Below are 27,182 nucleotides of genomic sequence, written 5' to 3' on the forward strand. Positions count from 1 at the left end.
AGAAGTGGAGAACCTAATTTAAATGAAGATAGGATGCATGAAGCAGGGAGGGTTCATGTGAAGTTGGACATGGATCAGGGGTCTTAAGAAAGACTAAATCCTGAGTACCTGAGCCAGTGGGGAAAGGGAGAGGGAAATCTGCACCCGGAAATGTAGGATGAAAGGGGAGCTGTGCCTTCAGCAATGAGAGAGACCCCACAGGGAGTTGTCCTATGGACTCTCCCTTTATTCAAATAGAGTTTTACAAGACTTCTCTGTCTCTGTTATGAACTTCTAGATGGGAAGAATTCTTCCTTGCATGTTGCACACCCAGGGAGCACAGCTGCTTATGTCTGCAGTCTCTGTGTCACAGCAGACAGGCCAGCACTGGATCAGAAATGGTCTGAAGAAAGACTGTGGTGGGGAAACAACATTCTCACAAGGGGAACAGCACCAGCAGCAGTCAAAAAGAGATAAACCTGACTGTGAGTGACATTAGCACTGCTCTGCAGGAGGAGACAAAGAGTTTATTGCTTCTGAAACTATCCAGGAATCAGTTTGATCAAGGTAGTCTTCAGCTCCTGGTTCCTGAGGCTGTAGATGAGAGGGTTCATTGCTGGAGGCACCACTGAGTACAGAACTGACACCACCACATCCAGGGATGGGGAAGAGATGGAGGAGGACTTCAGGTTTGCAAAGATGGCAGTGGTTAGAAAAAGAGATACCACAACCAGGTAAGGGAGGCAGGTGGCAAAGGCTTTGTGGCGTCCCTGCTGAGAGGGGATCCTCAGCACTGCCCTGAAGATCTGCACATAGGACACCACAGTGAACACAAAACAGACAAATAATAAACAGGCACTGAGCAGAATAAGCCAAAATTCCCTGAGGTAGGATGTGGAGCAGGAGAGCTTGAGGATCTGGGGCATTTCACAGAAGAACTGCTCCACAACATTGCCCTGGCAGAGGGGCAGGGAAAATGTATTGGCTGTGTGCAGCAGAGCATAGAGAAAGCCACAGGCCCAGACAGCTGCTGCCAGGTGGAGACAAACTCTGCTGCCCAGGAGGGTCTCATAGTGCAGGGGTCTGCAAATGGCAACATAGCGATCGTAGGACATGGTGGTGAGGAGAGAAAACTCTGCAGTAAGCAAGAAAAATACAAAGAAGACCTGAGCAGCACATCCTGCATAGGAGATGTCCATGGTGTTCCTCAGGGAATTGTCCAAGGATTTGGGCACAGTGGTGGAGATGGCACCCAGGTCAGTGAGAGCGAGGTTGAGGAGGAAGAAGTACATGGGGGTGTGGAGGTGGTGGTGCCAGGCTATGGTGGTGATGATGAGGCCATTGCCCAGCAGGGCAGCCAGGTAGATGGCCAGGAAGAGGCAGAAGTGCAGGAGCTGCAGCTGCCTTGTGCCTGGCAATGGCAGGAGGAGGAAGTGGGTGATGGAGCTGCTGTTGGCCATCTGCTGCCTCTGGCCATGGGGACCTGTGCAAGGAGGGAAAGGCAGTGACAAGTTAGGGCACACTTCTCTCAGCCTCATTGTAACCTCTGTCCTTGAGCTGCATGAGAAATGGATCTGCTCAGTCCCGTCACTACCAACCAGGGATGGTTCATCACAGCTTCATATGCAGCAGGGACTCAGAATTGCCCTGAAGATTCCTCTGGAGTCAGAACAGAAAATGACCAACAGCCCAAACCCAGTGAAAGAATGTCCCATGGAGAGGTGATGAAATAGGCAGCAGCTCTGAAGTGCTGCAGAGACAGTGAAGGGAAGAGAGAAAGGCAGAAGTGATGGGGATGAAGCCTTCTCCTTCCCCAGCTCTGCTCACTGCTGCTAACAGGATGGAACTGAAGGGCTTTGGTCCTCCTTCTGTGTGCACACTCCAGGAGCCTTCAGCTGAGCATCAGCTGCTGAGATGGAGATGCCTCCAGGAGCTACAGCTGCAGTGTCCTGCACTCACAGACTCACTGTGTCAGTGACTGCAGTGACTTCTCCTCCAGTGAGCTCTCAGCATCCTCCCAGTCCTGGCCATGCTGAAGCTCTCTCTGCCTTCCTCATCTCCCTGAGATCCGCTGGCAGTGCCCTCAGCCCTGCTGTGCTGTGCAGAGGACCTGCTCCTGGCCAGAGCTTTCTCCTGCTGCGCTGCCTGCTTGCCAGCAGCACCTTCCAGCCCAGAAGCCTGGACCAATAGGGCAGCAGAGGTCCAGCCTAAGGTGTTTTAATGACTCCTCTGGCTGCTTTTGGTGCTCTGTAAACCTCAGGGACTGAGAGGAAGCTGATGAAACCTCTCCAGAAGTCAAAGTTGGATTCAAACTCTGAAGTTTCTTCTGCTTTTAATGGGTCCCAGTGAAGCATACTGGGAAAGGGTCCCCAGGGTCTGGTTAGAGCAGGAGACAGTGGATGCAAGGGAAGCTTCACTGGAGGCACTGAAGCATCTCCAGGCTGTGGTGAGAGCAGAGAACTGGGGCAGTGCTGACAGGTCAGGACAAGCAGCTCAAGGTGGCTCTGCTGCTGAGCAAACCTGGAGGGGTCTCATTGATCCAAAGGGCCAAGCCCTCACCCCCAGCCCCTGGCATGGCAGATCCTGTCCCTCACCTGTGGCCCGGGGATCTGCTGGGGGCAGTGGGGAGTGAGGCTATGCAGTGAGCAGGGTAGGACCTTGTCAGGTTTTGCTGTGGTTTGTTGCTGAAAAGGAATGAAATGTACCTTTAAAAGTACTTTTTATCAGATACTTTGTGCAATAAAAACCTCTCCAATTATCTGCAGAAACCTTGGCAATAATTAGAGGTTCAGCAGTATTTAATGAGCCCCATGGAGTATTTGGGGCTGATTACATCATCCTTAGGTACTGCCAGGAGATTCTGCCAAGCTACTGCCAAGAAGCCTCTCAAGAAGTCCAAGTCAGGAGAAAACTCCAAAGTACCTGGAAGCACTGATTGGCCTCACTGAGGCTTGTTACTGACAAAGGCTCCCCAGGGACTCGTTAGAGCAGCTTGTTAGAGGCCAGGATTGCAGGGAGACAAAAGCAAAGTACAGGGGAGAAAAACTTGGCTTTGGTCTAGGAAGCAGAAAGGCCAAGCCCTGACCACTGCCCTTGCAATAGAAGAACCTGAAAGCCTCAAAGCAAAATTTCTCCTCACAGGTCTTGGTGGCAGAGGCCACTGCCAGAGCCAAGGGCACAAAGGCCTTGGTCCTTTTGGGCCTCTCAGCCTTGCCAGAGCCTCTATCCATCCCTATTGCAGCCTCTCCTACACACTCCCATACCTGCAGCTCTTTCCCTTCAGTCTGCTGACACCAATCTTACTTCCCCACCCAGCTCTCCCCCTGCCATTTCCATCCCTTCCCTGAGCTGTCTCAGCTCTCCCTGCCATTTACTGAGGCCTCTGGATGGCCTCATGCATAGCAGCTCTGTGCTTTGAGGGACCTTTCTTTGGCCTCATCTTCAGCCTGAATCTACCAAGCTGCACTGTGCGGAGGTTTTGGTCTCTCCCAACTCCCCAGAAGAGCTCCATCCTCTCTGAAACCACCCTTCAGCCATGTGCACACTGCTATGGCAGTGCCCTGAGCCTCCATTCAGCAGGCTGAAGCATCCCATGTCCCTCAGCCTCTCCAGAGATGTCAGCCTCCATCTTGGCAGATCTCCTCTGCACTCTCTGCAGTTCCTCCCTTCTCCATCAGACTGCAGAACCTCACACCTAGACACCAAGCATCCAGATGTAGCCACAGCAGTGCTGAGTTCAAGGGAGGACAACGTCTGTGTTTGGGTGGCCACACTCCTCCAGCCCAGCCCAGCTGCAGTTGTCCTTCCCTGTGTGCAGGGTTTGTTCCATCCCAGGGCATTTGGAATGGTTCCTGCCAGACCCTATAGTGCCTTTCTGACTAGGGATGGGACACACTAGACACTCTAGCTCCAAACAACAGGCAGAAAGCATGTACTAGGATGGGGCCCAGTCTGTCAGGGAGTGGGCAAGGGGATATAGGTTGTAGTGGGAGGAGACACAGATAAGTGGTTGGAGGGCTTCAGGTGGTGTAGCCTTTAATGAGAGTGGCCCAAACCTGTCCTGGGAAGGAGTCCTGTTATGGCTGTTATTGATATTTAATAATTGGCTACACCAGGGGAAGTTTAAGCACGAGGTGAGGAGAAATTTCTTCCCAGAAACAGGAATTGGGCACTGGAATGTGCTGCCCAGGGAGGTGCTGGTGTCACCATCCCTAGAGGTGTTCAAAAAGATTGGATGTGGCACTTGGAGCCATGCATTAGGTGTCATGGGGTGTTGGGTGGTAGGTTGGACTTGATGATCTCTCAGGTCTTTTCCAACCTGGTTGATTCTCTGTTTCTGTGATTAGAAGGTGAAGGGAAAAGTCTGAACACAGCTGGTGACCAAACCAATGTCTGGTGACAAACCCAAGAGATTCCAAGACATGTAGTGAAAGGTGAGGAGAACATCTCCTGCCCAGCTGATGGAATGAGAAACTCACGAGTCTCCCAAAAGCAACAGAAAGAAGAGAAAAGAACCTCAGGAAAGTCTTGCTCAGTATTGCTCTATGAACTGCAGACAGGCCTTAGGCCTGGTCCTTGCAATGGGAGCTTAGGAGAAGACAGAGGCTTAGGGCCTGCTCTTGAAGGTGACATTTGCCCCAGCTCTTCCCAGAGAGGTCCTTGCTGTCCCCTGTTCTGCTCCCTCAAGCAGACCAGCACTCACACATGCCCTGCACTCTAACAGCCATGCAAACAAAGGAGAACAAGCTCAGGGTAATTGCTCCAACCAACTGCTTGAGACTGAAGCCCAAGGCAGGAATCCACAACCATAGCCAGGCCCAGAGCTCTGAGAAGCCCCAGGTGCTGTCTTCCTTTTGCACTTCATGCAGAATCTGCTTGGTTCCCATATCTCACTGATCATGGAAGGGCTGGGCTGGAAGGGACCTCCAAAGGTTTTCTTGTCCAACCTCCCCAGGGACATCCTCAAGTAGATCAGGTTGCCCAGAGCCCTGTCAAGCCTCACCTTGAAGATCTCCAGGGATGGGACCCCAGCCACCTCCCCAGGCAACCTGTTCCAGTGTTCCACTACCCTCATGGTGTAGAACTTGTGCTGGCTCCTCCTTCCTGCACAATCCTGCTTTGTTCCCATCTCTCACCCATGTCTATGGATGTCCTTCCTCTCTGATCCATGGAAACACAACAGCTTGTGTTCAGTGCTGTGCCCACTCCTCCTTCTGAGGCAAAGGCCATGCCTGGAGCCATTCCCTCCTGAGCAGCTATTTCTGCAACCTGTTTCCCTCCTCCCTGGGAAGCTGATCCTGCACCTGCAGTCCTATTGCAGAGGACTGGGAGAGCAGAGATCTTCACCATGGCCTTTTCTGCTTCACTTTCTCCTGAGCAAGGCAGAAAGCATCAGGCAAAGCTGTGCCAAGCAGAGGCCCTTTCCTTTGCAGCATTGTTTCATTTGTGCCATTTCACATCTCCTTGGACCCAACTTTGAGTCTCTCACTGATCAGTCACAGTTGTATTTGGGAGCACTGCCCCAGGGACACAGATTCCTGACCAGCTGAGGGGTAATCTTTTCCTGCCTTTACTGCCACATCTCCAATACTTTCCCTTTCCTCCTGGTGCTGCCCACCCTGTGTGTTTGTTCCTTATTACGGGATGGCGACAACCTGGATGGATGCACAGCCTGAGTGTTTTTCCCACAGCGGTGCCTTGACTTCAGGCAGTCAACGTTTGCTAATCAGTTAGGTTGCATCTCTGGACACATTTGGAATATCTCTTCTTTGGATCAGGAGTCTCTTCCATCCCCATCCTGTGTTTCTAATTCTGGATTATCCTTCAGGGAAGTGTTCATCCACAAGCTCAACAGGAGCCACCAGTGTGCACTTGCAGCCCAGAGAGCCAATTGTATCCTGGGCTGTAACAAGAGAAATGTGGCCAGCAGGGCCAGGGAGGTGATTCTCCCACTCCCCACCTGGAGCTCTGTGTCCAGTTCTGGACATCTATTACAAGAAGGATCTGGAAGTGCTGGAAGGTGTTCAGAGAAGGGCCATGAGGATAAGCATAGGGCTGGAGCTGCTCTGCTAATGGACAGACTGAGAGAGTTGGGGTTGTTCAGTCTGGAGAAGAGAAAGCTCCAAGGAATCCTTCTTGTGGCCTTCCAATATCTGAAGGAGGCTACAAGAAAACTGGGGAGGGACTTTTTAGGGTGTTGGGTAGGGATAGGACTGGGGGAGAATGGAGCAAAACTAGAAGTGGGGAGATTCAGATTGGATGTTAGGAAGAAATTCTTCCCCATGAGGGTGGAGAGACTCTGGAACAGGTTGCCCAGGGAGGTGGTGGAAGTCTCATCCCTGGAGGCTTTGAAGGCCAGGCTGGATATTGCTGTGAGCAACCTGCTCTGGTGTGAGGTGTCCCTTCCCATGGCAGGGGGCTTGGAGCTGGATGATCCTTGAGGTCCCTTCCAACCCTGACAATTCTGTGATTCTCAGTATGTCCAAGAGGTATTATCAGGTATTGGAATTCCAGTGAATGCCCTCCCCCCTCCAGCCCTTCCTTAGGGCTCTCAGGGCACCCCCAGCCATTGCTGTCATCAGCTCTCTGTGTTGTGTTCTGTATCAATCCAGAATGGACATTTGCTACCAAGGGCTTTCTTTCTAGATTCAGGTGATGAGATTTTCAGTTCCCTTTCTCCTTCTCTTCAGTCTGGTGTTCCGGCTCCGGCACTAGTGCCTGCTGGAACAGGATCCATGTGATTAAGAGGAACCCACTGGCAATTTCTGGGGAGACTCAGATTCACTGGAGGTGATCTGCACCATGCAATGTCCAGAGAAATGTGAACCCTACAGCACTCAAGGGAACAAATAGTTAGAGAGCAGCCCCATGGAGGACCTGGGAGTTCTGGTGGGCAGCAAGTTCTGCATGGGACAGCAATGTGCCCTGGTGGCCAAGAAGGCCAATGGGATCCTGGGATGCATTTGGAAGAGTGTGGCCAGCAGATCCAGGGAGGTTCTCCTCTCCCTCTACTCTGCCCTGGGGAGGCCCCACCTGGAATATTGCATCCAGCTCTGGGCTCCCCAGTTCAAGAGGGACAGGGTTCTGCTACAGAGGCTGTGAGGATGCTGAAGGGACTGCAGCACTGCCTGATGAGGAGAGGCTGAGAGGCCTGGGGCTGTTTGGTCTGGAGAGGAAAAGGCTGAGAGGGGATCTGATCAATGTCTATCAATATCTGAGGGCTGGGGATCAGGAAGCAAGAGGCAGGGACAGCCTCCGCTCACTTGTGCCCTGGGATAGGACAAGGGGCAATGAATGGAAACTGCAGCACAGGAAGTTCCACTTCAACAGGAGGAAGAACTTCTTGACTGTAAGGGTGACAGAGCCCAGGAACAGGCTGCCCACAGAGGCTGTGGTGTCTCCTCTGGAGACTTGCCAGCCCTGTCTGGATGTGTTCCTGTGAGACCTGCACTGGATTCTATGGTCCTGCTCTGGCAGAGGGACTCAGAGATCTCCAGAGGTCCCTCCCAACCCCTAACATCCTGTCACCTGTGACTCTGTGAATTGTCACAGGTCTCTGAATCCAAAGGAGATCCCAGCGGGAAATACCAAGGTTCCAGCTACAAATCATGAAGTCTGTTTGAGCTTCATCTTCAAGGATCCTTCTGAAGTCACCTTCCACTGCCCCTTTGGGCTCTTCTGGGTTCTCAGCTAATGCATCCATGTGGCAAGTCCAGCTGCCTTCAAAGCAGTGTAAGTTGTTCACAGAAGCTGAGAGGCTCTTTCCGTTTCACTTAGAGGGGCTCCTGATTGTCATGGGTTAAGTTTACTCTGCTGCTGTTATCCAGACCATGCTGCAGCCATGACAGCCTCAGAAATGAAAGTGCTGGCTGGAGCAAAGGATTGTGGGGCTTGAAGTTCAGGTTGCAGCATGGGAAGCTCCCTGTTCCAGTTGCTGCTTCTGGGTTCTGGGATTTTTTGGGTGTTGGCTGCTCTGCTGGGATGGCAGTGGGACAGGGAGGGGTAGGGAAGCAGCTCCCTGGTTTGGGCTTTTGCCTTGCTTGCTGCTGCTTGCTGCTGCTTTCCACTGTGCCTTTTCTGCACACAGGCTGAGGTCACTGTACTTTTGTATTCTGATGATCTGATTTGCTCAGGAAACTCTTCTCTCATTTGTTTCTGTATCCACACAAAGAGGTTTTGTGTGGTGTTCTTTTCCCCTCAGTTCTGTGTTGGGGGAGGCAGAGAGGTTAGGCTGCTGGTTCAGCTGAACCCAGTACATTCCTTTTCTGGAGCCCAATGTGTGGCAGGAAAGCAGCTGCCTTAATGAGGACAGATTTTGGCAGGAGACAAAAGGATTGTGGTAACAAAAAGAGATAAGAAGATGATTCAGTTAAGGCTTGAGGCTTGTCAACAGAGTTTGACAGAAGTTTTCTTACCTGTAGTGTGTTCACTATGTTGATGGATTGGCTTTCGGGGTCTGACAAGCTGTAGTCCTGTTTGTGCTGCTGATGGTGCTCAGTGTTAGCTTAGGGCAATGACTCAGAGATGTGCTCCCCACTGCCGGGCAGCTTACTCTGATTTCATCCAGTGCAATACCGGACACTCCCAAGGAAACCACTGTGAGATCTGCCCAGATGCTGGATACTGAGGAGTGGCAGGGGGTGGGGGGAGAGAAGGGGCAAATTCTTAGGCTGCTGGTCACCTCTGGTGCTTTGGAATTTCAGCCCTGAGGAAGTGCAAAATCCTCCCCAGCTGGGGAAAGGTTTGGGAAAAGTCTGTTGTCAGCCTGGGAGTTCCTGAGAGACAGAAATCACTGCAATGTGCTTGGGCCTAGCCCATGCTTCTCAATGCCTGGCCCATGCTTCTCGATGCATTCTCATCTCTGTGCAGAGGGCTCAGGGGCAAGAGAAGGTCTCTGGTCCTACAGACAGTGCCACAGGCATGGCAGCTGTGTCAGAATCAGCCTGTGACAGGATCAGCTGCCCCTCGTAGTGAATGGTGCTTATGACCAGGATTGTGCCCCAAATATTACCAGAACATGCTTCTGTGTGTGTGACTCAGACCCCCTTGGTCCCCCCTCCCTTCTAGAGTTAGTGGGGGTGGACCTTGGCCCCACTGAGTCCAGGTCAACAATCTGCCTGGGCATGTTTCCACCCCTGTGGCAAACAAGGCCCAGGCTACATGTTTGTTTGCCCTGTTTACAGCGTGTGCTTATGCTCATTTGGCAAATTATCGGTTGATTGGTTAATTATTGTGTTAGCAGTGGGTGCTGACTGGAGCAGTATTCTTTGGGGCAAATGGTAAATAGGAGTTGTTTGGTAAACAAGTGCCCCCCACGCTGGTGTCCGTGCCTATGCCTGCGTGCGTCTCTGTGCCGCTACGATCTGCCTCGCCCGGGACTTGAAGCAGCTCCAGAAGGCCTCACTGCACATTACCACTGTTGCCCAGCTGGGGGCAGTGCCGTGGAGCATGGGGTCAACTGCCGCATGAGCCATCGCCACGGGAGGAAACCATGGCAGCCCCTGTGCACCACCGGTCCTGAAGCGCTACAGCCCCCAGAGGGGGGAACCTTTGCCAGGTGCTGCGCTTCGTGGAGCCAGCGGCAAAAGCCTCTGAAGCTTCCCCTGGGAGGCTCCAGGACCTTTGTGCTCTGGGAGAAGCAGCAACCCTGCGGCACAGCCACGCGGTCGGCGCCGTTCTCTAGTTCCTCATGAGGGCACAGCCGTGCTGCGCTGTCTGGACTCTAAACACATCACCAAGGAAAGATTTCATGAGGTTCTCAGCTCGTGAGGAAGCCAAACCTTTGCTTTATAGAATTTGGGTTCAGGTAGTGCTGAAACTGTCCTGGGTTGAGGGTTTGCTGGTCACTGACAAACCCCTCCCCCACTGCTTCTCCAATCAGTTTCAACTCTAAATTCTATAACTCATTTGGTTCCTCTGAAGTGCCCAGGCACAAACGTTCTGCAGAGGTGGTTCCACCAACCCAATACTGCTGCCTGTGAATAGAAACTAAATCCCCTGCTGCATAGTTTGCATATCAATAGACTACCAATATATCTATTAATTGATATCCTTGCTGCTCATTCCCGAGGTCACACCTACAACACTCCTGTAGGGAAAAAGAAGCCTACAAGGAAAGCAGCTGATCCTGCAAAGGACCAGGAGGGATCAGGGTTCCCATGGGAACAAGAGAAAGAGCCTGGGCTGCTGGCTTGGTTCTTATCTCTGGCTTTGGAAGATGGCCGAGGACAAACAGTGGATGAAACAAGCAGCAGGCCCCAGCAAGGCAAAGGAAATCTCTGCTCCTCTGTCCAGGCCTGTGTTTCAGCTGTGAAGGAACTGTCCCAGGAGTTCCATCAGCTCCAGAAGAAGCTTTTATTCCCCACCTGTACAGTCCTGTGTTTCAGCCATGAGAAGCAGCTGCTCCCCTGTCCAAGGGAGAGAATTAGGGAGGCGCACAGCACAGCACACCCTCTGCTTTACTTGTGTGACCATGGGGAGGACATGAGGAAGTGGAAAGGAAAATCCAATCCAGTCCTGGCTGCAGGAGTCTGTGACTTACAGGGGAATTGTCCCCCCAGAGATGCTGCCTCAGTGTCCACTGGGAAATGGCCGAAGAAGAGCAGGGAAGCTGAAACTGCTTCTGGTCCTCCTGAAGGGACTCCCAAAGCATCTTCACGAGATGCAAGGGAACCAAGACAGAATTAGAGGGGCTCTGCCTGCAACCAGATGGAAGGGAGAGACAAATTGCTTTGTTGGACTGTACAGAACCAATGGCCTGGCAAGTTGAAGCCATGAGAGGATAAAGCTTTAGTAGATACAGGTGCCCAGAGTGCTCTGACACCATCAAACCACAAGGGGTGGAACCCTCCTGTGTTTCTGGTGTGAACAGGAGGATCCCCACACCTGGATGTGTTGGAAGCTGAGTACTGGGATGCAAGCCACAGTTTGCTTTCACTTGGAGGCATGGAAGGAGTCACTGGACTCGATTGCCCCAGAGGTGGAAACACAGCCCCAGCATTTGCAGCCTTTGGACTGGGCATGGACTGATCCAGACTGTGCTGGAACAGAGTGGAGCTGCAAAGCACCTGCAGTGAGCAGCCCTTTGGGTACTGCAAAGAGACCTCCTGTGGAGTGAGAATGGACAGTGCCTGAGGTGTGCTGCTGATTGCTGCTGGGCATGGTGCAGGTGGCACAGAATGAGGGCTTGGGAATGTCAAAGGTTAAGTTGAAAATTTGCTGCCATTACTCCACACCATCCTGCCTCATGCCACCTTCACAGGGACAGTGCTGGCTGGAGCAAAGTACTACAGGGCTTGAAGTTCAGATGGCAACATGGGAGGCTTCCTGTTCTGGTTGCTGCTGTTGGGTTCTGGCTCTCAGGTGCTGGCTCTTTGCTGAGGGGGATGGCTGAAGGGGTTTAACTCCTGGCTACTGCTGCTGACTGCTGTGCTTCTTTCTGCAAACAGCCTCAGGTCAGTGTGCATTATGGGATCTCATTTGGATTCAACTCTTTTGAGCTTATCACAAGTCCTTATCCCAGCCCAGAGGGTTTTTTGATTCATGTGTGTATTTTTCCCTCACTTCTGTTTTGGGGGGAACAGGCAGCTTAATCTCTTCTCAGCTCTTCAACCTGTTCCAGCCCCAGAGTGGAAAGCCAACAGAAGCTTTCTGAGTTCTTCCAAAGATCTCCATCAGCTTCCCCCACACCTTCCAAAGATTCCAAAAGTCACTCCTAGGACCATCCAAATCCCAAACACCTAAGATCACCTGAAAGCCCCTGAAGAATGTCTCTGAGATGCCCCTCAAGACTCCTCTGAGAGCGTCATTGTCCCCTCCCTGAACTGGGGGCACAGCTCCACCCCATCCCTTGGGAGCAAATGCCCCCAATATTCAGGCATTGAGGCAGGGATATCTGAAATAAAAGCAAACAGACAGGATTTGGGTAACTTTGGGGTTTTATTGAGACAATTGGTCAATGGACATAGGATTTTTTACCCCAGGGAGACACAAAGCATTGGGGAAGAACCAGACAGACCCTGGCAAAGCCCTGCCCACCTCCACTGGGAGCTCCAGCTGTGCTGACTCAGCACTGTAATTGTTCTCTTTAGCAATAATTGGTGTTCCGAAGGGCAGGAGGTGTTTGTTGCTGCTGGTGTCCCCAGTCCCTGAGAAATGCAAAAGAAAAAGGGATGATTTTGGTGCTCGACAGGCCCTCTCAGAGGGGCCGCAATTACCCAACAGATTCTAGGTGGATTTATGACTCCCCTCCAGTGCAGGCTGCTCTCTGGTGTGGGTGCAGCGGTGCTTGCTGAGGGATCGCTTCTCGGTGAAGCTCTTGCCACAGTCAGCACAGGTGAAAGGTTTCTCACCGGTGTGGGTGCGGTGGTGGTAAATGAGATAGCTCCTACGGCTGAAGGCCTGGCCGCACTCAGCACAGCTGAAAGACTTCTCGCCAGCGTGCACACGACGGTGCTCTGTGAGGTGTACGTTCTGGGTGAAGCTCTTGCCGCAGTCGGCACAGCTGTAAGGTTTCTCACCATTATGGATGAGTTGGTGCTGGATTAATGCAGTACTCGTGGTAAAGCTCTTGCTGTACTCAGCACAGGGGAAGAGATGCTCTCCAGTGTGGATGCGGCGATGGATGGTGAGAGTGGAGCTGCGTTTGAAGTTCTTGCCACAGTCCCTGCAGGTAAAGGCCTTCTCACTGCTGTGGGTGAGGTAGTGTTGCATAAGATGAGAGATCTGCCTGAAGCGCTTGCCACAGTCGTCACAAGCGAAGGGCTTCTCTCCAGTGTGGGTGAGGCAGTGCTGGGTGAGACCATAGCGCTGGGTGAAGCGCTGACCGCAGTCAGCACAGGTGAACGGTTTCTCTCCAGTGTGGGTGTGGCGGTGATGGGTGAGATGACTACTCTGGGTGAAGCTCTGACCACAGGCACAGACGACCGGTTTCTCCCCAGTGTGGGTGCGGCGGTGCCGAGTGAGATTGCCGCGCTGGGTGAAGCTCTGTCCGCAGTCAGCACAGGTGAAAGGTTTCTCTCCACTGTGGGTGCGGCGGTGCTGGATGAGCTCGGAGTTCCAGCGGAACCTCTTGCCACAGTCACCACAAACGAAGGGCCGGGTGCCAGGCTGCGGGCAGTGATGCTTCACTAGCTCTGAGCCACCTGGGAAGCTCTGCCCACACTCAAGACACTGATTCAGCTCTTTGGGTGACACTGAGGGACCTGCTCTGGCTTCATCCTCCTCCATACATTCCTCCCCCTCATCCTGGTCACCTTCATCATCCTCATTATCCTCCTCTTCATAGCTGTCATTCTCAGCATCATCCTCCATCTTGTCCTCTTTTTCCTCCTCATCCTCCTCTACCCTGGGACAGCAAATTGGCTTCTCTAACTTGATCTCTGGGTGCTGCTTCTCCTCCCAGCTCTTGTCTGGGTCCTTCTGTGAGGCCATGCTGTGGCAGGAAGGGGTCACAGCTCTGCAATAGGGAAGATGGAAGCACCTGAGCCCAGGACCTCAAACCCTCAGATCCTGCCTGGGTCATGACAGTCCCTGACTCCCAACACCCAGCTGGAGAAGAGAATGCAGAGGGGACCTCAAACCTTCAGTTTCTGCCACAGTGTGGGTTCAGACCTTTAATACCTGTACTGAGACCCCAGGTTCCTGTGATCAGTGCCCTGAGGTTCCCTGGGGCTTACAAGTGGTCCCACTCTCCTCGAGCCTGGTGTCATTGGCAGGGGGGATCCTGGCCCAATCTCTCCTGGTTCAGGCAATGGAGGCAGCAGCATTGACCAATGAAGACCAAACCACCTTCAACCTTCTCCCACCACCCACCACATCCGAACCCCCATCACCTCCTGCCACACAACTGACCCCCACAAGCCTGGGGAGTTTCCAAATTCCAACACCTGATGTGCCTCAGAACCCCTGGAGGGGTGAAATGTGGTGGGCAGGAGGAGGCGGAAGAGACTGGGAGGTGCCCTGGGACTCTAGGATTCTGGGGGCTGGGGTCCTGCTGTTGCCCCACTCTGGGTTTCTTATCTGCAGGGCTGCTCCAAGGGGCAGATCTGCAAACTCTGCTTTTCCACACCACACAGAGGCAGGGATGATGGAGAGAGAGGGACACAACTCCTGCCACAGAGAAGCAAAGGTCTCAGAGAGGACTGACCTGCAATGGATGGCTCAGCACTGCCCAGGACCAGGCAGCACAGCTCAGCCTTGCTGGGGGCAGCTCCCAAGACCAGCAGCACAGCCACAGCACACAGCCAGGGCTGATCAAGATGGGAGGCCTCAACAAGTGTAGACTCAGCTCCTTGCCCAGCACACAGCTGCAGGCCAGCACCACAACACAGCTGCCTCCACACAGCCTCTCCCAGGCCTTCCCTGCAGCTTCCTCCCACTGCCTGCCCAGACCTCTGCTGCCTGCAGCTGCCTTTGACAGCAGATCTTGCTCTGGACCCAGCTCTCCTCCCTGGCTCTGCCCCCACCACACTCACTCTATGCCCAGCTCTGCCCTGCACACACCTCTCTGCTGCCCACTCCCCAAGAAAAGATCACAGCAGCCCTCAGGACACACACAAAGGGAGCTTCATGCTTTCTGGAGGTGCATCAAAGGGGGAAGGGACTTGGGCAGCTTCTTGCTAAACCTTTTCAGACCTCACTGGGATGCTGGAAGAGTCTCTGGCTCCTGCCCAAACCTCACACCTCCAGCACCCTTCACACACCTGCAGCCCAAAGAGACTCACTGGAAAGGGTTTGGCTTCCTTCTCTCCCTGACCATGTCTCTCAGCTTGCTCTTTGCAGTTCCCTGGAGCTGCCACTCCACATCTCCAAGAGAAAATGAGGTTGGATGGGAGGGCACAGTGCCCATGGGCTGCTGTTCATCTCCCAGCTGACACAGGCAGAGCTGCAGCACAATTCACTCCTTTCACCTCCTCAAATGCTGCCAGATTCTGCCATTTCCTGCACACACATTTGCCACCTGGGCCCTGGATCCTCTCCTCCTTTTGGGGGGACAAGGCCTAATTCCTGCCTGAACACACCCAGGCCCTTCCCTCATTCCCAGCCCATCCATGTCCCTACTGCCTTGGCTGTCCCATGGCCCAGTGTCCCCCACCTCCACTGCCACTGCAGCTGGAAGGGTGGAGTGGGAAATGCTGTGGCTGAGGAAGAATCTAAGGAACTGGGCTGGAAGCAGCAGCACAAGAATGGAAGGGGCCTGAGACTAAAGGCTGGGATCAGCTGGAGGGCTGAAAGAACAGCACCAAGCCAAGGGGAGGTTACAGATGAGGGCTGGGGAGGGACCCTGCAGACACCTCAGGCAGGATGTGAGGACAGGAAGGGGGACAGAGAGGGAGTGAGACCTCAGGTGACTCCTGCCATGGGCTATGGCTGGGCTGTGTGGCTAGGAGCCCTGAGTGCCTGCTTGGGCTGTGCTGGATGTCAGGAGGGGTCAGGGGACTGTCCTCAGCCAGGAAGGGTTAGGGCCTTTCAGCTTCTGGGGTCAGCTGCTGCCAGCACCATTGGAGGTAGGAGCCAGGCAGAGCCACACAGCTGCTGAACTAAGCCCTCCCACCCCCTGCAGCCTTCACCCTCCATCTCTCCATCCAGTGCTCCAGCTCCACTCACTTGCTGCCCCCTCAGAGTCCCAAGGGTCCCACAACATCACCAGGGCTGATCTACACAGCCAGCAGGGCCCAACAGAAGCCCCTGGATGAAAACATGGAGGAGAATCCCTGTGGTGGGTGGAAGGCACTGGGATGTCTTACACCAGACAGTAGAGACCGCCAGAAGGGACAGCAGAGTCCAGAGGGACACCACAAAGTGTCATCTATCTCATTTCATCCCCACAAGGCCTGCACCCACTCTCCACAAAGGAACAGCACAGGATCTCCAACCTCCTTTGCCCTTCCTCTCTGCTCCCAGGAACAGCTTCTGGGATCTCTCTCTGCAGAGGAGCTTTGAGGCCTTGGCAGTGCTGCCAACTGCGGCCTGCAGAGGCCTGGCTCACCTGGGAGCTGCCTACCAGAAGCTGTAACTGCAGCTCTTGGGTATGGGGGAGGAGGGGCAGAGAGGCATGGGGGAGGGGGAAGGCATTTGGGGCCTGGGCTTCTGGCCTGCTTTGGTGGAGCTCTGGAGGAAGCTTTGGCCTAGGGAGGTTGCTTGGGTCCCGTGGCCCAGGCGCACTATGGATTGTTGTGGATTGGATGCTTTGCACTGTAGGATGCAGCTCTGAACAGCACAGCCATGGAAACTGCCCAATTCTATCCAACCCTCTGGCCACAGCTTCGCATCAACTCCTTTCACAAGGCTCAGAGAGAGCCTCTCTGCATCCTGAAACCTAAGGCAATACCCTGCAGAACAAGTTGGAGGAGCTCAAGGGGACAAGCTGCAGAGGGGGCCCAGGGCAACCTCCTGAGCTTCAACAAGAGCAAGGGCAGGGTCCTGCCCCTGGCCTGGCACAATCCTCACAATCAGGACAGGCTGGGGGAGGAGGGGATAGGAAGCAGCCCTGCAGAAAAGGACTGGGGGATGCTGCTGGACAAGAAGCTGGACAGGAACAGACAGAGAGAGCCTGCAGCCCACAAGGCCAAGGGCAGCCTGGGCTGCACCAAAAGCAGCAGGGCCACAGATGGACAGAGGCCATCCTGGCACTTGGCTCTGCCCTGCTGAGACTTCACCTGCAGCACTGCAGCCAGCTCTGGAGCCCTCAACACAGGAAGGACATAGACCTGATGGAGAGGGTCCAGAGGAGGGACACAAAAATGATCAGGGGCTTGGAGCAGCTCTGCTACCAGGACAGGCTGAGGGAGCTGGGGGTGATCAGCCTGGAGAGGAGAATACTCTATGGAGACCTAAGAGTGACCTTCTGGTACCTGAAGGGGACTACAAGAAGGCTGCAGAGGGACTCTTTGAAGCCATTGCCTCTGGTCCTGTCCCTGCAGGCTTTGCAAACTAGAGCAGAGCAGATTGAGATTGGAGGTGAGGAACAAGTTCTGCACCAGGAGCCTGCTGGAACACTGCAACAGGTTGCCCAGGGAGGGGCTTGTGGTCCCAGCCCTGCAGAGGTTCAAGGTGAGGCTGGACAGGGCTCTGGGCAACCTGAGCTAGTGCAGGATGTCCCTGATGACTGCAGAGGGGCTTGGACTGCATCACCTTTGCAGCTCCCTGACAACCCAAACCACTCCAGGATTCTAGGAGGCTAAGGGCAGCCTCCAGGGAGAGCAGGAAAAAGATGAGGCAGAGGAGGACAAGGAAGAGGACAAGGAGGAGGAGAACCAAAATCCCTTCCCAACTCCTCCAAACCTCTGCCAAATTCCTGGAAAGCTCTTCCAGCTCTGCAGAGTTCATTCTGAAGAGAGCTGAGGGAGTTGCTAGGCTCAGGGATGTCTTGCACACTCTGCACAAATGCTCCAGAAGCTTTCCAAGTGCCCTCAAAACCAGCAGCACAGCTCTGCTGCCACACAATGCCAGGCTGCAAGGGACCCCAAGGCTCAGCTGCTCCAACCTTGCCAGCTGACACTGGACTGGAAAGGAGCTGGCCCAGCCCCCTGCCAAGCTGAGCCTTCCAACTCTGCCCTGCAGGGCAATCCACCACTGCCCTGGGGAGAGGATTCCAATGGCTGACTGGCAGGGAAAAGCTTTTGCCTCTGCAGGGCACTGTGCCACTTCAGCTCAACTCTTGCAGCAGCTCTTTGAGATCTGCCTTTGGAGCACCACAAACTCTGCAGCACTGCAGTGCAAAGCAGCTCAGCTTCAACTTCCAACTGCCTGAACTCTCATTTTAAATTCAAGGCAGGGGCCAAGCTCACACCCAGCCCCTAAGCTCAAGAACCAGCAACTAAGGTCAGAGTCAGCTCCCAAGCACAACAATCCAGATCAGAAATGCAAAACCAGCCCCCAGGCTCAGAGCCAGCTTCTAAGTTCACATCCAGGCCCCAAGCTCAAGAACCAGCAGCTAAGATCAGAACCACTTCCCAAGCTGAGAGCCACCTCCAGAGCTCACACCCAGGCCCCAAGCTCACAAGCCAGCAAACCAAACCAAACCAGGTTGGAAGAGACCTTCAAGATCATCACGTCCAACCCATCAACCAATCCAACCCACCCAAACAACTAACCCATGGCACCAAGTACCTCATCAAGTCTCCAAATAAGGTCAGAACCACAATAATAACCACAATAATAAGCAAATAAGGACAGAACCACATTCCAAGCTCAAGAGCCAGCCCCCAAGCTCAAGAGACAGCCACTAAGGTCCAGAACCTAGATCAAAAGTGCAGACTCGACTCCCAAGCCAGCAATTAAGGTCAGAACCACTTTCCAACCTCAGGAACTAGCCCCCAAGCTCCAGTACCAGCAACAAAAGTCAGAGCCAAGCTCCAGAGCCAGCCCCCACAAGCTCAAGAGTCAGCCAGTAAGGTCAGAACCACTTTCCAAGCTCAAGAAGCAGCAGCTAAGATCAGAACCACTTCCCAAGCTCAGAGCCAGCCCCTAAGCTCACAACCAGCCCCCAAGCTCAAGAAACAGTCCCTGACCTCAGAGACAGGCCCTGAGGTCAAGAACCACACCCCAAGCCCAGAGCCAACAACTAAGCTCAAAACCCCTTTCCAAGCTCACAACCAGACCCCAAGCTCAAGAGCCAGAAAATAAAATCAGCACCACTTCCCAAGCTCAAGAGCCAGCAACTAAGGTCAGAACACTTCCCAAGCTCACAGCCAGCCCCCAGGTTCAAGAACCAACCCCCAAGCTCCAGAACCAGCAACTAACATCAGAACCACTTCCTAAGCTCACACCCAGACCCCAATCACAGTATCACAGTATCACTTAGGTTGGAAAGGACCTCGAGGATCATCGAGTCCAACCTATCAACACAGACCCCATGACTAGACCACGGCACCAAGTGCCACGTCCAATCTCCCCTTGAACGCCTCCAGGGACGGTGACTCAACCACCTCCCTGGGCAGCACTTTCCAATGCCGAATGACTCGCTCGGTGAAGAACTTCCTCCTCACCTCGAGTCTAAACCTCCTCTGGCACAGCTTGAGACTGTGTCCCCTTGTTCTGGTGCTGCTTGCCTGGGAGAAGAGACCAACCCCTTCCCGGCCACAACCACCTTTCAGGTAGTTGTAGAGGGCAATGAGGTCACCCCTGAGCCTCCTCTTCTCCAGGCTAAACACTCCCAGCTCCCTCAGCCTCTCCTCATAGGGCTTGTGCTCAAGGCCTCTCCCCAGCCTTGTTGCCCTTCTCTGGACATGTTCAAGTGTTTCGATGTCCTTCTTAAACTGAGGGGCCCAGAACTGGACACAGGACTCAAGGTGTGGCCTAACCAATGCAGAGTCCAGGGGCACAATGACTTCCCTGCTCCTGCTGGCCACACTATTCCTAATGCAGGCCAGGATGCCATTGGCCCTCTTGGCCACCTGGGCACACTGCTGGCTCATATTCAGGTGGCTGTCGATCAGCACACCCAGGTCCCTCTCTGTTTGGGAGCTCTCAGCCACTCCGACCCCAGCCTGTAGCTCTGCATGGGATTGCCGTAGCCAAAGTGCAGCACTCGGCACTTGGACTTGTTGAATGCCATCCCATTGGAATCTGCCCATCTGTCCAGGTCCCTCTGCAAAAGGGGACTCTGCAAGCTCAAGAAACAGCTCCCAAGCCAGCAAGTAAGGTCAGAACCACTTTCCAACCTCAGGAACCAGCCCCCAAGCTCCAGTACCAACAACAAAGGTCAGAAGCAAGCTCCAGAGCCAGCCCCCACAAGCTCAAGAGCAAGCAAGCAAGGTCAGCACCACTTCCCAAGCTCAAGAACCAACCCCTGACCTCAGAGACAGGCCCTGATGTCAAGAACCACACCCCAAGCCCAGAGCCAGCAACTAAGGTCAGAACCCCTTTCCAAGCTCACACCCAGCCCCCAGGCTCAGAGCCAGTTTCACAACTTTGCTTATTTCAAGTTCCCTTCATTGCACTTCTGCTAAGTGTCCAAATTCAAGAAGCCAGAGAATGCTTTGGGCTGGTAGGGACCCCAAAGATCAGACAGCTCCAACCCCCTGCCATGCCCACAGACACCTTCCACCACACCACGCTGCTCAAGCCCTCATCCAACCTCACCCTCAGCACCTCCAGGGAGGGGGCAGCCAGCACCTCCCTGCCCAACCTGCTCCAGGCTCTCACCACCCCCACTCCAAACTATTGCCTCCCAAGCTCCACTCCAAATCTGCCCTCCTCAACCTTCAATCCACTCCCCCTCAGCCCATCACTCCCAGCCCCTCACCAAAGTCCCTCCCCAGCTCTCCTGCAGGCCCCCAGCAGCTACCACAAGGCTGCTCCAACCTCTCCCCACAGCCTTCTCCTCTCCAGCCTCAACAGACACAACTCTCACAGCCAACCCACACAGGGGAGATGCCACAGCCCTCCCACCACCCCCAGGGCCTCCTGCACACCCCCTCCAACAGCTCAACCTCCTGCCCCTCCTGGGGGCACCACAGCTGCACACAGCACTCCAGCTGGCAGCACACAATGCTGCCAGCACAAAATGCTGCCAGCACAAAAACCATTGCAGCAAAAGCCTCAACCTGTGCTCAGCTGCCAAAACCAAAGGGACCTCAACTTGGCCACAAGAGAAAGGACCAAACTCAGCCAAGACACTGATCCAACACCCAAGGCTGCACAAAACAACCAGCAACAGCTTCAAGCAACAGCAGACCTGCAGCTGGGCTGCAAAGCTCTGCAGAAGAAAACCACTCCAGAAGGGCTCCAGGGCCCCAGGGATTGCAAAGCCCAGGCTCTCACTCTCCTCCTGCACAAGGAAAGCTTCACTTGCCCACAAGAAGCCAAACACTTCCCCACACCAAGCCATCCACACCACTTGACTTTCAACCTCCTTCAAGCCCTTGCCTGGCAGCACCACTTCCTCAGCCCACAGCTCCAGCAACACCACAAGGCCTTGAAGGCTCTCCTGCACTCCACACCTCTCAGCCACACCCACACCCCTTGGCCACCCACAACCCAACAAGCTTCCTGCTCACCACTTCTCTTCCCAAGCCTCACCTCCCTTTGGCCCTCTCAGCACACCACCAACTAACCCCAGAAGGCTCCAGCTGACAGCACTGCTTGCAAGAATCCCAGGCACTTCCAAGGGCAGACTGTGAGCCCAGAGGCAAAACCCAAACCTTTCCCCTCTCCACAGGACTCTCTCCCATTTCCCATTCTTCCCAGCACCTCCAGCACCTAAGAGGCATTTGCTCTGGGGCAGCTTCCTCACACAGCCACACAATTGCCTGGCCTGCAAAAGACCTCTCTCAGCACTGAGGCCAACTGCCAGCCCCAACACCACCAGGGACACCAAACCATGGCCCCATGGCCACACCTTGCTGCAACACCTCCAGCCATGGCCACTCCACTGCCTCCCTGGGCAGCCTCTGCCAGGCCCTGACCACTCTGGCACCAAACTCATTCCTCCTCCTCTCCAACATCTTTATTGATGATCTGGATGAGGGCATTGAGTCCATCAGCAGTAAATTTGCTGACGACACCAAGCTGGGGTCAGAAGTTGATCTGCTGGAGGGCAGAGAGGCTCTGCAGAGGGACCTTGACAGGCTGGACAGATGGGCAGAATCCAAGGGCAGGAGATTGAACACATCCAAGCGCCAGGTTCTGCACATTGGCCACAACAACCCCAGGCAGAGCTACAGGCTGGGGTCAGAGTGGCTGAGAGCAGCCAGGCAGAGAAAGACCTGGGGGTGCTGGTCAATGGGAGGCTGAACATGAGCCTGCAGTGTGCCCAGGCAGCCAAGAGGGCCAATGGCATCCTGGCCTGCATTAAGAACAGTGTGGCCAGCAGAAGCAGGGAGGTCATTCTGCCCCTGTACACTGCACTGGTTAGGCCACACCTCGAGTCCTGTATCCAGTTCTGGGCCCCTCAGTTTAGGAAGGAGGTTGACTTGCTGGAAGGTGTCCAGAGAAGGGCAATGAAGTTGGTGAGGGGTTTGGAACACAGCCCTGTGAGGAGAGGCTGAGGGAGCTGGGGTTGCTTAGCCTGAAGAAGAGGTGACTCAGGGGTGACCTTATTGCTGTCTACAACTACCTGAAGGGAGGTTGTAGACAGGCAGAGGTTGGTCTCTTCTCCCAGGCAGCCAGCACCAGAGCAAGAGGACACAGTCTCAGGCTGCACCAGGGGAGGTTTAGGCTGGAGGTTAGGTGGAAGTTCTATACAGAGAGAGTGATTGCCCATTGGGATGGGCTGCCTAGGGAGGTGGTGGAGTCACCGTCATTGGAGGTGTTCAGGAGGAGACTTGATGGGGTGTTTGGTTACATGGGTTAGTTGATTAGGTGGTGCTGGATGATAGGTTGGACATGATGATCCTGAAGGTCTCTTCCAACCTGGTTTATTCAATCCTTTTATATTCTATTCAACCTAAGCCTCCCCTGCCACAATTTCAGGCCACTTCCTCTCCTACCACCTGAGACTAGGCAGAAGAGCCCAACCCCCACCTCACTGCAGCCTCCTTGCAGGCAGCTCCAGAGGCCAAGAGGTCTCCCCTCAGCCTCCTCCACACTAAACACTCACAGCTCCCTCACCTGCTCCTCACCAGCCCTGCTCTCCAGACCCTTCCACACCTTTCTTGCCCTTCTCTGCACCTGCTCCAGACCCTCAAAGTCCTTCTTGGAGTCTGGGGCCCAAAACTGACCCCAGCATTCCAGGGGTGGCCTCCCCAGGGCGCAGGACAGGAGGACAATCCCTGCCTTGGCCCTTCTGGACACAGCACTGCTGAGACTTGCAGAGCACTGCAATTGCTTTGCTCACTTGCAGCAATCATTTCCTTCCCTTCCCAGCTCATTGCACAGCAAAGAGCAGCAAGGGAATTGCTTTGGCTTCTGCTGAAGCTCCTCCAAGGAAGCTGCAGGACTTCTCACCACCAAAACCATCAACAACAGGCTGCCCCCAGCCCAAGCCAAACCTTTCAGTCCAAGGCAATGCAGTTCCTCAGCCACAAGCAGACACTCAACAGCTCAGCCTCATTTGGCTGCCTGCCAGCAAGCATTTCCCCAGGGGCAGAGCAGCTGCAGCACAGCAGTCTGCTTCTGACCATGCTTCCTGCCAGCACAGCTGACAAAAGCTCTGCACAGCTCTCAGCCTGCAGCCACACAGCAAAAGCTCCTCCTGCCCTGAGCCTTTCTGTGCTCAGGAGGCCTGCAGAGAAACTGAGAACCACTCTGCAACCCCCCAGGGAATCTTTGTGCCTCAAGAGATTGCAGAGCACAGAGGCCTTGGAGGGGTGTTCTGGGCAGGGGGGCTGTGGGTTTGGGGTGATTCTGACACCTCCTTAACCTCTCTGCCCAGCTCTGCAGAAGGCCCAGCACCAGGGGCAGGCATTGTGCTGCCAGCCCAAGGGCTGAGGCAGGAGCACCCCTGGCTGCTGGCCCAGCACAGCCAGATGCAGGCATTGGCACTCTGGGGGGGGATAAAGCCCTGAACCCCCAAACAGCCTCCCCCAGCTCCCTGTGCCACCCCAGGCAGCCCATGCTGCACCCTGCCACAAGCAGCAGGAGCCCAAAATGTCCCCAGGGAAACCACAACAGCAGCCTAGAGCTCAAAATGCCTCCCTGGCACCCTCAGTTACCTCCCTGCACCCCAAAGCTATCCCAAAGGAACCAACAATGGTCCCCAACACCCAGGCAGCAGGAAAGGACTCCCCCACCCCCAAGGGACCCAGCTCTGGGGGGGACTGTAGAGGGATTCTGGGGGGCAGGGCCCATGGCAGTGCCATTTGGGACCCTGCCTGACCTGGGGGCAAAGACGACTTGGGGGGCCGCAACATTTGGGGACCCTCCTGTTCTTCCCTCCCCACTCCAGCTGGGCACTCCTCCAGTGCCACCCAAGTTGGGGACCCCATTGCCCTGGGGGTACCCCCCCACCTCCTGGCCTCCTCTCACCAGTAGCCTTTCTCTCCAAATGGGGGCTCCTGCCCAGGAGGCCACCCCAGCCCCAAGCCCTGGGCTCACAGACCAGGCCAGGCCAGGCTCTGAGGTGCTCTATGGCCAAGCCAAGCTGAGTCCAGCACCAAGCCACTGCTGGACCCCCCTGGACTCTTCCTTGGACCCCCCCTGCAAGGGCAGCACTCAAGGAGGTGTCCTGCAGCTTGTGCAGGGATGAGAGCAGCTGAGGAGAGAGGGGAGAAGGCAAAGGGAGGGCAGAGAATGACCAGCAGAGAGCTCAGCACCACCCCAGGCTCCCAGCCAGGCTGCCAAGGTGCTGCTGGGCACCCACCGGGCTTGGCTGGGGGCAGGGCACCACTGCCAGCTGCAAGTAGCCAAAGGGGCAAGCTGGGCACACTGGGCACAGAGGCTTAGCCTCCTGAGGGCAGGGACAAAAGGCAGAGCCCAGCTGGGGGACACGGAGAGGCCTGCAGAGAGATGGACACAGCCCTGTGCACGAGGGCAGGCAGAGGCACCCCTGGCACAAGGGCACAGCAGAGCCCCACAGGAAGGGGCTGGGGGGCACAGAGGCCTCGAATGCCACCACCCCCAGCACAGCCAAACCGCCCCACAGCTGACACCAGCCCCAGGCGCTCCCAAGCTCAGGCTCAGCACAGCACCCACGCCTGACACCCCCACGGCACCCAGCACACAGCCTGCCCACAGCTCCCCCCCGCGCCTGGCCCTCAGCCCAGCCGCTGCCCTTCAGCACAGCAGCCGCCCGGCACCTGCCAGCACAAAGCCTCCAAACCCCCAGGGCTCCCCCACACACCCCCACAGCAGCCTCTGCTGCAAGCCACACCCCACGCTCACCACCACCTCTCCTGCACACAGCAGCCCCCACAGCGCCGCTGCCACCTCAGCTCTGCTGCCAGCCCAGCCCCCAGCACAGGGACACAGGGACACAGGGCCAGGGACAGCCCCTGCAGCCCACCAATGGCTCCGCCTGCAACACAGCACCAGCCAAAGGGGGCCTGCAGCTGCCCCCACCAGGGGGAGGCAGCAGCACAGCACCACAACGAACCCCCAAACACACCCACCCCGACCCAGACCCACACACAGCTCCCCACAACCGCACCCACCCCCTCGCACCACCCCACCACTCCCCACTCCCAGCCTCACCACCCCGACCCACACCACACCCACACACAGCCTCCCCCACCACCACCAACTCCTACCCCCAAACCCACACAGCCCCACGGGCTCCTCACCAGCCCCTCACACGCCCCTCTCCGACCCCAAGCCCCCACCCAACCTCACACACGCCCCCACAACTCCACAGCCCCCAACAACCACCCCCCACAGCCCCACCCACACCAGCCCCACACCTCACCGAGCCCTCCTCAAGCCCAGCTCCAGGACACAGCCCTCAGCCCCACCGCAGCCCAATGCCAACCCCACGAGCCGCTCCCCCAAGCCCCAAGGGATCCCCACCCCAGCAGCCCCCACTCTGCCCCGCGCCTGCCCACACCTACCCCACAGCCCAGGCCAAAGGGGCGCACAGCAGCAGGAAGAGGAAGAGGAAGGACGAAGAGCTCGGAGCAGAGGCAGCTGCCGACTGCCGTCCCCTGCAGCCTCCTGGCAGCCTGGGCGAGCAGAGAGCGATGCAATGGAGGCCCCGAACCACCCACGTTGCAGCCCAGCCCAGGCGGGGGCTGGGGCCGCAGGGGAAGCCCCGCCCACGGCCGGGCAGCCGCAGCCAATCACAGACGCCGGATTACCCCAACCACGCCTCCAAGTCCCAGCGGGGAGCTGCGGCCCTGGCTCCGCGCGGGGCATGCCGGGAGGTGCAGCTCTCAGCCAGGGCGGCGCCGTCTGGGCTGAGCTGCGCTGCGGGGGCAGGGCTGGGGCACAGCAGCTCCGCAACAGCTCTGACCCAGCAGCTGCGCACAGCCCCCAGGAGCTTTGGCTCAGCTCGGAAAGCTTGCGCAGAGGTTTCCAGGAGCTCCGGAGAGCTTCGGAGGAGTTTTTTCGCTGAGGATTCTCTGCAGGGTTGGGAACCCAAAACCTCCTCCCAGCCTCTCCCAAACTCTTGCAAAGAGATTTCGATGCCTCCCGAGGGGGCTTGGGGCAGCTCCGGGGGATCTGAACGGCTCGGGAAGAGTTTTTCTGTCGCCTTCCAGAGTTTCCAGCAGGTGCTGAGGACTTTTCCGGCAGTTTTCAGCCTTTTGCAGCATTTCTGAAGGATGTTGGAGACTGCAAGAAGCCAGAGCCTGGCTGAGAGCTCTGCAGAATCAGTTTGCAGGAGCTTGGCAGCCATGGGGATGAGGTTCTGGAGTTGGTTTGGGTTCGTTTTGGCACTTTGAATCATTTCCCGAAGCTCTGTGGATTATTTCCAGTCCCTTTTCCTTCCTTTTGAAGCTATTTTCCTCATTTTGGGCTGATTTCAATGGGTTTTGGGGAGACTTTGCTTAGCCTCAGGCATTTTGAATGGAGGGTATCGGTTAGTGCAGGACCTAAGGGCTATAAATAAAATAACAAAGGATATCCATCCTGTGGTGGCAAACCCATGTACCCTCTTGACTCAATTAAGAACAGAATTAGAGTGGTTTACCGGCTTGGATCTAAAAGATGCCTTTTTCTGTTTACCCCTGGCCCCTGAGAGCCAGCCACTGTTAGCCTTTGAATGGGAGAACCCAGAAACTAACCGAAAGTGTCAATTAACTTGGACAGTCTTGCCCCAAGGACTTAAGAACAGCCCTACTGTCTTTGGAAATCAGCTCTCAAAAGAATTAGAGAAGTGGAACAGGCCAGAAGGCAACAGAGCTCTGCTACAGTATGTAGATGACATCCTGCTGGCCACCCAGACCAGAGCGGAATGTGAAAGCTGGACTGTGAGTGTGCTGAATTTCCTGGGACTTCATGGGTACCGAGTTTCCCCACAGAAGGCCCAAAGAGTACAGCAGCAAGTAACCTACTTGGGGTATGAATTAACAGCAGGACAACGAGTGCTGGGCCCTGAAAGAAAGGAGGCCATCTGTTCTATTCCACTTCCAAACACAGTAAAGGCACTCCGAACCTTTTTGGGAACGACAGGGTGGTGCCGGTTGTGGATTTATAATGATGGCCTGCTTGTGAAACCCCTCTGTGAATTACTGAAAGAGACTGATAAGGACTTGCAATGGAATGGAGAAGCTGAACAAGCTTTCCGTACCTTAAAGAAGGAATTGATGAGGGCACCAGCACTAGGCCTACCTGATGTCACTCAACCTTTTTGATTGTATTCCCATGAAAGCCAAGGGATAGCACTC

At 55.3% G+C, this 27,182-nt stretch overlaps 3 protein-coding genes across 3 annotated transcripts in view; 1 reads left to right on the forward strand and 2 right to left on the reverse strand.

Moving 5' to 3' along the window:
* LOC137457418 (zinc finger protein 208-like) overlaps positions 1-27,182 on the forward strand; it is a gene marked incomplete at its 5' end in the record, with an annotated part of 316,357 nt that overhangs the window by 275,839 nt on the left and 13,336 nt on the right.
* Positions 522-1,439, reverse strand: LOC137457409 (olfactory receptor 14A16-like). Its single transcript, XM_068169305.1, has one exon. The coding sequence runs from the start codon at positions 1,437-1,439 to the stop codon at positions 522-524; it is 918 nt and encodes a 305-aa protein (XP_068025406.1).
* Positions 11,920-25,545, reverse strand: LOC137457411 (gastrula zinc finger protein XlCGF57.1-like). Its single transcript, XM_068169307.1, has 2 exons — positions 25,407-25,545; positions 11,920-13,435 (listed from the first exon to the last, which is right to left on the reverse strand). Exon 2 carries the CDS (start codon positions 13,408-13,410, stop codon positions 12,205-12,207), a length of 1,206 nt encoding a protein of 401 aa, XP_068025408.1. The 5' UTR covers positions 13,411-13,435; positions 25,407-25,545; the 3' UTR covers positions 11,920-12,204.

This window comes from Melanerpes formicivorus, unplaced genomic scaffold, assembly GCF_026170545.1.
Source record: "Melanerpes formicivorus ecotype bairdi unplaced genomic scaffold, bMelFor1.0.p_v2 SCAF_178, whole genome shotgun sequence".
In the NCBI taxonomy this organism is placed as follows: domain Eukaryota; kingdom Metazoa; phylum Chordata; class Aves; order Piciformes; family Picidae; genus Melanerpes; species Melanerpes formicivorus.

Coding starts and splice junctions, on each gene's coding strand:
- LOC137457409 (XM_068169305.1), bottom strand. CDS start 1,439: ATGGCCAACAGCAGCTCCATCACCCACTTCCTCCTCCTGCCATTGCCA.
- LOC137457411 (XM_068169307.1), bottom strand. CDS start 13,410: ATGGCCTCACAGAAGGACCCAGACAAGAGCTGGGAGGAGAAGCAGCAC.